Below are 8,060 nucleotides of genomic sequence, written 5' to 3'. Positions count from 1 at the left end.
TTTGGCCTTCTGGGCTGTGAGCGCACATTGCCGGCTCATGTCCAGCTTTTCATCCACCAGTACCCCCAAGTCCTTCTTGGCAGGGCTGCTCTCAATCCCTTCATCCCCCAGCCTGTGTTGATACCGGGGGTTGCCCCAACCCAGGTGCAGGACCTTGCACTTGGCCTTGTTAAACCTCATGAGGTTCACACAGGCCCACTTCCAGAGCCTGTCCAGGTCCCTCTGGATGGCATCCCATCCCTCTGGCGTGTTGACCACACCACTCAGCTGGGTGTCATCTGCAAACTTGCTGAGGGTGCACTCGATCCCACTGTCTATGTCATTGATGAAGATATTAAACAGTACCAGTCCCAATACGGACCCCTGCGAGATGCCACTTGTCACCAGCCTCCATCTGGACATTGAGCCGTTGACCACTACCCTCTGGATGTGACCATCTAACCAATTCCTCACCCTTTACCGGACAGTGCACCCATCAAATCCGTACCTCTCCAGTTTAGAGAGAAGGATGTTGTGGGGGACCATGTCAAAGGCCTTACAGAGGTCCAGATAGAGGACATCTGTAGTCCTTCCCGTGTCTGCTGATGTAGTCACTCCATCATAGAAGGCCGCTAGGTTAGTGGCCTTACACTTGCAAAGTTAGCAGTGAGAACTGGTTGAATTGAAGATATAACCCATCTTTCTGTACAGGACAGATACAATTCATTCTTTCTGTAAAACTCTTCCTTTATTGATCTCATAACAGGTGTTTTCTGACCATTATTAGTATTTGACCAGTAAAAAGCATAGGTAAATACTGTGGAGTTGTACAAAGTTCCAATAGTATCAATAATGTGTGCTTTTTGGAAAACAGGGATAATACTTCTGTTTGAAATACGGATTTTATTTCTGCCTTCAGCTTGTTTCACCTTTGACAAAGTAGATATTCCTCTCTTTCTTGTTCCTCATCTTCTTTCACTACCTCCTTTTCGCCTTCCTTTTCGACATTATGTAATTTTTCTCCTTCATAATTTCATTTATTCCTCAGTCTTTGCCACACTTCTCTGATCTCATGAACATCATCAGTATTTATGTTATCCTTCATACTTCAGGGTGTTGGGTTTTGGGTTTTTTTTGGTAGATTTAAAAAAAAATATTTTTTTATTATTATTTTTGTTTTAATTTGCTCACTTGGCATGACAATAGTTCAGAGAGCCTGTACTGGAACAAATGATATCCCTGGAAAAACGTGGTGGGATGAAAAGCTTCTTTATATATTTAAAAAAAAAAATCACCTGTATGCTGAACAAATGAGGCTTCTATTTAATGCAGGGCAATGCTTCCTGTGTTGTATGTGTCTTATGGCACTAGTCTTATGAAAGTCATACTTTTCCTTAGTGGAAAAGGTGGTATTTAGAATGGTTTAAGTTTAATTGTATAGTTGGAAACTAAGAGTCTTTCAGAGCTCAGGATCTGACTACAAAAGCTGCTGCACCCTATGGTTTGAAGATTTCTGATAACAAAGAAATTCTTTGGCTTGCTTTTATCTTCAATAGTTAATTCCAAAAACCTACTATCCTGAATAGGTTTTACACTGATTTAAAATTAAAAGTTATTTCTCTTCTCTAAAACCTGGCACTGAAAAGGTCTGTACTAAATGCATTTCACTATTTGGATTGCAAGTGCAAATATTACATTTGATACACATTTATTTACTAAAGCACTATACAGTTCAGATATGTGCATGTTGTGTCCTCAGTTGCTTCTTGTCACTAGTGACACACTCATCTGCAGAACTTGGTATTGCGGATTAGAAACTGATTGGGATGATAGAATAACTGAAAATACTTGAGCTTTTTTGGAAATGACTGGGAATTCTTGACTTGCTTTCATAAGCTCTTGACTTTATTTGTATCTTCTTTTGATCTGAATTTATTTTTGCTGTAGTCGCCAGAGGTATGTTCTTGGAGACACGGCAATGCAGAAGATGGCTCAGTCCCACGTATTCCTGAGTGGTATAGGTGGTCTTGGTGTGGAGATTGGTAAGTTAGGTAACATTTATTTAAGCAGACACAAGTGTATGTGAACATGCTGTCCCAGAATACTTGTAAAGCTTATTTTAGATGTAATAAGCATGTCCGAAATATCTGAGTGAATTTGTATGTGCATGATGCATATGAGTAACATAGCAGATGCAGAAAAGATCCTGGACTTTTCTCTAGTAAGCTTTTTACTAGAACAGCATTTCAAATTTTACTTTAAAATGTGCTTCCATGGGCCAGATCGCTTTACCCAAAATCTTGTGTCTTGGGTGAAGGTTGAGGGTGGATAATCCAAGTTATTCCTTTAGGCATCAGTATGAATGAATGTAATACAGAAACAGCTACAGCCCAGATTATCCCCATGTAGGAAATGGGGGGTGGGAGGTAGGAGAACAGATGCAATTTGGTGAAAAATGCATAACTGCCCTGATGCACAAGACTCCTTAACAATTTCCCTTACCCTGTATGAGCAAGACTTGTCTTGGCTGGTTCTTACCTGGGGTAGTACCCTTTCAGTTGGTTTTAATGGTACTCTGCACCAGATGCCAGAACAGAGTCATGGGGTTTTGCAGTTTATTATCATTGGTGTCTCTGTAACCACACTTGTGGGATGAGCAGCTGACAAATGACAAATGTAGAGAGCCTTTTTAACCTTGCTCATGGTATTCTGCTTTCAGTGGTGCTGTAGAATGCTTGAACCAAATGTAAAAGAGAAAAAATCCTTAAGCTGTGAAGTTCTTAGCAATGACACACTGCTATTGTCCACCCATGTAAATATTCAGTTACAGATTTGCAAGAAATCTGCAACAGTCCCTCTCTCTTTCTGTTTTTTTTTCAGCCAAAAATATAGTTCTGGCTGGGGTAAAGGTATGTAAAACAGTTCTGTTGGGTATTCTTGGGTGAGCAGGAGAAAAAGGGACACTACTAGCTCGCTAATCTTAAGTTTCTGAACTGTCTTTCAGTAGAAGGACTGCAAAACATTTTGAGGACCTGGGGGTGAAAACTTTTAAAAATCTGGATGTTCTAGTGGTATGGTCTGAGTCTCACGTTAATGTCCACTGCACTCTGAAATACCTCATGTAATATTTCAGCCAGCTGCTGATCAGACATTGAATCCTTTTGTACAAAGTGGCCTCTCCTAAATGGAATGGTATAAACTGAAAAGCCAAACTGTTCAAAATACGTTATCCTATTCTGTCATCCATCAGAATGCATTTGTGTAGATGTTAGAATGGTTGGATGTTTTAATCCAACAACTGCTTTTGTGTTGCTGGGATTAATCTTATTAGAGAGAAGCCTTTTAAAACTCTTTCTTCCAATAAAAAAAATTGTTCAGAATTTTGGGAGTCCATTAATTTACAGATCACGATTGCCCCTTAATTGCAGTGTGGCAAAAATCATCCTTGGTATTTAAGTGCTGTCATCACTGCAAGCTGGGAGGAAAATGCTTAGTGAAATGCATATTGCAGATGCATTTCTGTCTCTCAAACAGTAAGCTTTCTTGGAAAAGAGGTTGGAGGAGCTTGTTCTTATACATGGTACAACTAAATATTCTGCAGTGCTGGTCCTCCAGCATTTTATGTGGGGCTTAATCCATCCTTTTGGGTGCTATGACCATGTACACTTCTTCCAGTAAATGCTTTTTGCCAAACTTTCTTAGGCTCTTACAGTTCATGACACCAAGCAGTGCACGAAATGGGATTTGGGGATCAACTTCTTCATCCATGAAGATGATATTACCGGACAAAGGAACAGGTTGGTGAAGTCTTTGGAGTGAGGGAGGACTGAACTTGACTAGGAGTAACAGTTTCATCAGTGGCAAAAATAACAGTTCGTTGTCCAAGAGCTGCTAATACATATCAAATACTTGTTAAACCCTTTCTCTGGAGTTACCGGCTTTGAGTACAGTGCCCAGGTAGGTATTGGGGGAAGTCTAGGTTGGGACTGGAGTTCTGTCTGAGTCAAAAATCTCACTTCTTGCAGTTGGGAGCTTGTAATGTAAATTTAATAGTGGGGGCCAGGGTGCATTTCTTCCTTGGGCTTTCTCAGCCACCCATGCAAGACTAGAAAACAGCCATGGCACCAGACCATCAGAGTGTCCTGTTGTATATTGGACAGAGCTGTTTTCCTCAGACCTGCTAGGAATTCAAGTGTGAACAAATGAGTTGATGATTGTTGCCAGGAGACTTCCTGAGGGAGTCTTGTAGGGCATGCATGGTATGAAATTCTGTATTGAAAATACAATTTTGTAGATGCATAAAAAACTTGGAAGTTGCTGTTCTTTCAGGGCTGAGGCCACACTTCATCGTATTGCAGAACTCAATCCATATGTCCATGTAGCAGCATCAACTGTGCCACTAGATGAAACCACAGATCTGTCTTTTCTAAAGCAGTACCAGGTATGTCACTCTTAAAGCAGTTTTATGTGGTATTTTGTGCTGAGCAAGCAACATGGATTTTTTTACACATGTAAATAAAATGAAAACAAACTTTAAAGTACATTTTGAGATGATGTAAAGAAGTAGGTCTTGTATTTGGATTAATGAAATGGTCATGCTTGTTTTTTCAAGGCTGAAACAGTGGTTTTGTGTTCCTAGCACTTTCTTATGACACTTATGGAATTTACTATGACAATAAATAGCTAAGTGAGATTGCCATACTTTTTTTTTTGTTGTTCGAAGGTGAAACTGACTTTTTTTTGCAGCTACATAGCACAGATGTTCTGCGTGTATTTTGTGTGCTGTATTCCAGGCAGTAGAAACTCAGGCTACGTAATTAGAAAGATCATTTATGTATGTATGTATGTATCTAATGAAACGTAAGCTCCTCTGTGGTGGAATGAGGATGTTTTCAGTTCAGTCAGCTGTCTCCTGCCTGTGTGCATGGCTCAGTCTGAGTTGGGAACTTTTACTGTGCGGCTATCAGTTATACCCAAGGTCACCAAGTTTCTGAACGTCCCAGCCATAATAAGCCATGTATAACTGAATGGGACACAGTGCCTATGCTTTGTAACCCAACACTATCCTCAACTTTAAAAGAATGCTTGCAGAAATTGTATGTCTGCAATTTGATGAGCACCAGTACTTGAAGCTTATGCAGACTTCTTGGTGTGCACTGATGTGTTTGTTTTGCTAACTTTAATCTTAAAATTCAAGTTCTACGTTTTCTCTGAGATTATCCATAACTGTTTTTGTAAGTATTCTAATTAGGTTTTGAGTTTCACAGCTGCAGTAAAAAAAAAAAAAGTAAGAATTTGCTGTTCCTGCTCTTGCTCATCTTGTTTCCAGAACGTGTGGAGCAGTAACCCATCTGTTCTAATGTGTAATGAGAAAACTGACTCAAGACTGCTTTCTCTGTTACGTGTGGGGAAAGGAATCAGGACACCTGAGTAACTTACTGTTAGTACTACATTTTCCATAGCCTGAAGATGTTGGTTGCTTTTGGTGTCTTAGATTTATTTCTGTTCTTGTTCACAGTGTGTCATATTGACTGAAGTAAGTCTGTTGCTGCAGAAGAAGATTAATAACTTCTGTCATGCTCAGCAGCCGCCTATTAAGGTAACAGAAAAAATTAAACACATGAATAATCTGTACAGTGAGCATTCTGGACTTCCAACATGTTCTGTCCAGAAATGGATGAAGCTGGTTACGAGGTATATAGTTCTATGCAGATCTCATGTTGATGGAGCAGTATGAGTTTTGGGATGCTGCTACTCTGTACATGTGTCTGGTGTTACCTGGATACCAGCCCAGACAACCATAGCTTGGTTCTTAAAAAAAAAAAAAGGTTCTGTTAAAGAAATAGTTTTCACTGTTAACTTATAATTGTTCTTAAAGAACATGCTGAGACTGAATGTAACAGTAGTAGAAATGGCAGTTTTTCACTGTGCATTGGTGTGATTCCTGTTTTTTGTGTAGGGGTTCTGAAATGCTCAGTGCAGGTTGCAGGTTCAAAGTCTGTCATGAATGCTGTGCTATATAGTGAAGTGGCCTGGCTGCACATGACAGGTTTCCACCGTAGAAGTTAAACCTGCTAGCCTTGGACAAGGTTGAATGTGAGAGGTCATTCCTTTGGCTTGTGCTGTTTTAGGGTTGCTCATGATTTTTACTTTCTCTTGTAGTTCATCAGTGCAGATGTATATGGAATATGTTCACGTTTGTTTTGTGACTTGGGTGATGAATTTGAAGTGCTGGATACAACGGGAGAGGAGCCAAAGGAGATCTTCATTTCAAATATAACACAAGTAAGGGATAGCAGTCATTGTGCTGCTTTAATTTTTTTATAATGACTCATTATTGGCTATGTGACCAAGCAGAGTGTTTCACTTCAGCAGCCTGCTAAGCAGTTGAAAATTGGCAGTATAGCAGAGGCAAACAAAGTTACTTCATTCTTGTGTCTCCATCAAAAACAGTCAGTGATAATGTGCTAACATTGTAGACCATACTGATGCCTCCTGGTCATTACTTACAATGTAACATCACAATATTGAGTCTTTTTTTTTCTGAGAGGGAGAGAGAGAAAGAAATGAGGAGATGCAGAGAGAAGAGGACATAGCCTTGGTGTGGGAATAGGTTAAGTCTTCTAAGGAAGCCCTGAAATAAGCATGAAAATAGCCCTTTTTTATGAGAAACTGCAGCACATATAGAGGAGGACTACTGGAACGATCAAGGGGATTGAGGGCCTCTTTTGAAAAGAAATTTAAGGATTTGTTTTAACCTACTAAAGCAGAGGCGACGAGAAGAGGGTATTACTGCTAATACTTCCAGTGCAGAATGTTAGAGAGGATGTCCATTTGATCTTGTATTATTGTTTTATAAATGGAAACTACTTTAGCTCCTTCTCTCAACTCTGGAAGTCCAGACTATAACCTCACTCATCCAGTAGCAAGTCTTTTGTCATATCTCCAGTCTAGATGTAATAATAACCAAACTAGAAGGGGTTATATAGCAAGCTGGGTTTGATCTGAATTAAAGCTCGTGACACGATGATTTGGGTAGCCTGTTCTTTGGTATCTTTAGAAGGGAACGGATGACTTGATTGTTCTCATTAATTACATAAAGAGTACACAGTTATGTTTCATGGCTTGTGCTGATTGCCTGCCAAGTCAAGGAATGAATATATATCTGTATGTATATCCTGTTATTCATAATCTGATACTTGAGTTTAGTTGTATCTTGCTTCCACTCTCTGAAGTGTAAAACTGACCAGAATTACAACTCAATACCAAAACCACCATCAATTGGCTGTTCTTGTCCTGTGGACAGGGTCGAGGTGGCATTCTGTCCCTAAATCAGAGAAGAATTTTCTCTGGTCAACTCATTTAACGCTCTCCATGCCACAGAGAATGTAGTCCACTGTAATTAAGTTTTATGCTACTTAACTGAAACCTTTCTAATATTGGGAGCTCAGGAAGGGATGGCAGGAGACTTTACAGGCCAGGCTTGCTTGCAAATCCATTATGTTACAGCCTGAGCTGCACTGCAATGTCTTGATGAGCTCTCCTCAGACTGCAGAGGGGTCTCTGTGTGCATGGGATGTTGGCATGACGTCCTGTTACAGGATGAGATGTTGTCCAAGATTTCTGCAAGTGTAAGCTTGTTTGTTGGTGGTCCGCTTGAGGCTGTGGCTTTCTTGTATTTAAGGATGCCCAGCTTTGTAAGCTTCCTAACTTTCAAGAAGGAGTTCCGGGTGTCCTTTTTAAGGAGATCAGATGGAAAACAAGCATGGAGTAATAAGGACCATTCACAACACTTTATTTCTTAATGTCTGTGGAAATTGCTTTGTACATGCAGTCTATTCTTGGTTTGGACAAAGGAGATAAATTTGCTACTACTTCAGAACAGAACAATTAATTTGACTGCTAAGAACTAACAGCTGCAGTTTGCTAATATGCTGAGCACTGTAAAAGGTAAAAATGAGAAAGTCTGTGTAATGAAGACATTGTTAAACTGAAAATAACAGGACTGAAAAAGTTATCATAGGTAGCTCCCTTGTTATGGCAGAACTGAGGTGCTAAAAGTATTAGAGGCTGTAGTTTCA

General features: G+C 39.9%; 1 protein-coding gene across 3 annotated transcripts in view; it reads left to right on the top strand.

Moving 5' to 3' along the window:
* UBA6 (ubiquitin-like modifier activating enzyme 6) overlaps positions 1 to 8,060 on the top strand; it is a 32,714-nt gene that overhangs the window by 2,874 nt on the left and 21,780 nt on the right. For all 3 annotated transcript variants that reach the window (XM_009331796.1, XM_009331795.1, XM_009331794.1), the window contains exons 3-8: positions 1,927 to 2,021; positions 2,860 to 2,888; positions 3,682 to 3,776; positions 4,309 to 4,420; positions 5,498 to 5,578; positions 6,142 to 6,264. In XM_009331796.1, coding sequence (XP_009330071.1) covers positions 1,927 to 2,021; positions 2,860 to 2,888; positions 3,682 to 3,776; positions 4,309 to 4,420; positions 5,498 to 5,578; positions 6,142 to 6,264 — 535 coding nt within the window. The remainder of the gene's footprint in view (positions 1 to 1,926; positions 2,022 to 2,859; positions 2,889 to 3,681; positions 3,777 to 4,308; positions 4,421 to 5,497; positions 5,579 to 6,141; positions 6,265 to 8,060) is intronic.

The sequence above is a fragment of the Pygoscelis adeliae genome, unplaced genomic scaffold, assembly GCF_000699105.1.
Source record: "Pygoscelis adeliae isolate BGI_AS28 unplaced genomic scaffold, ASM69910v1 Scaffold39, whole genome shotgun sequence".
In the NCBI taxonomy this organism is placed as follows: Eukaryota; Metazoa; Chordata; class Aves; order Sphenisciformes; family Spheniscidae; genus Pygoscelis; species Pygoscelis adeliae.
The sequence above is the reverse complement of the archived record's forward strand: the minus strand, read 5'-3'. Positions and strand labels throughout refer to the sequence as shown.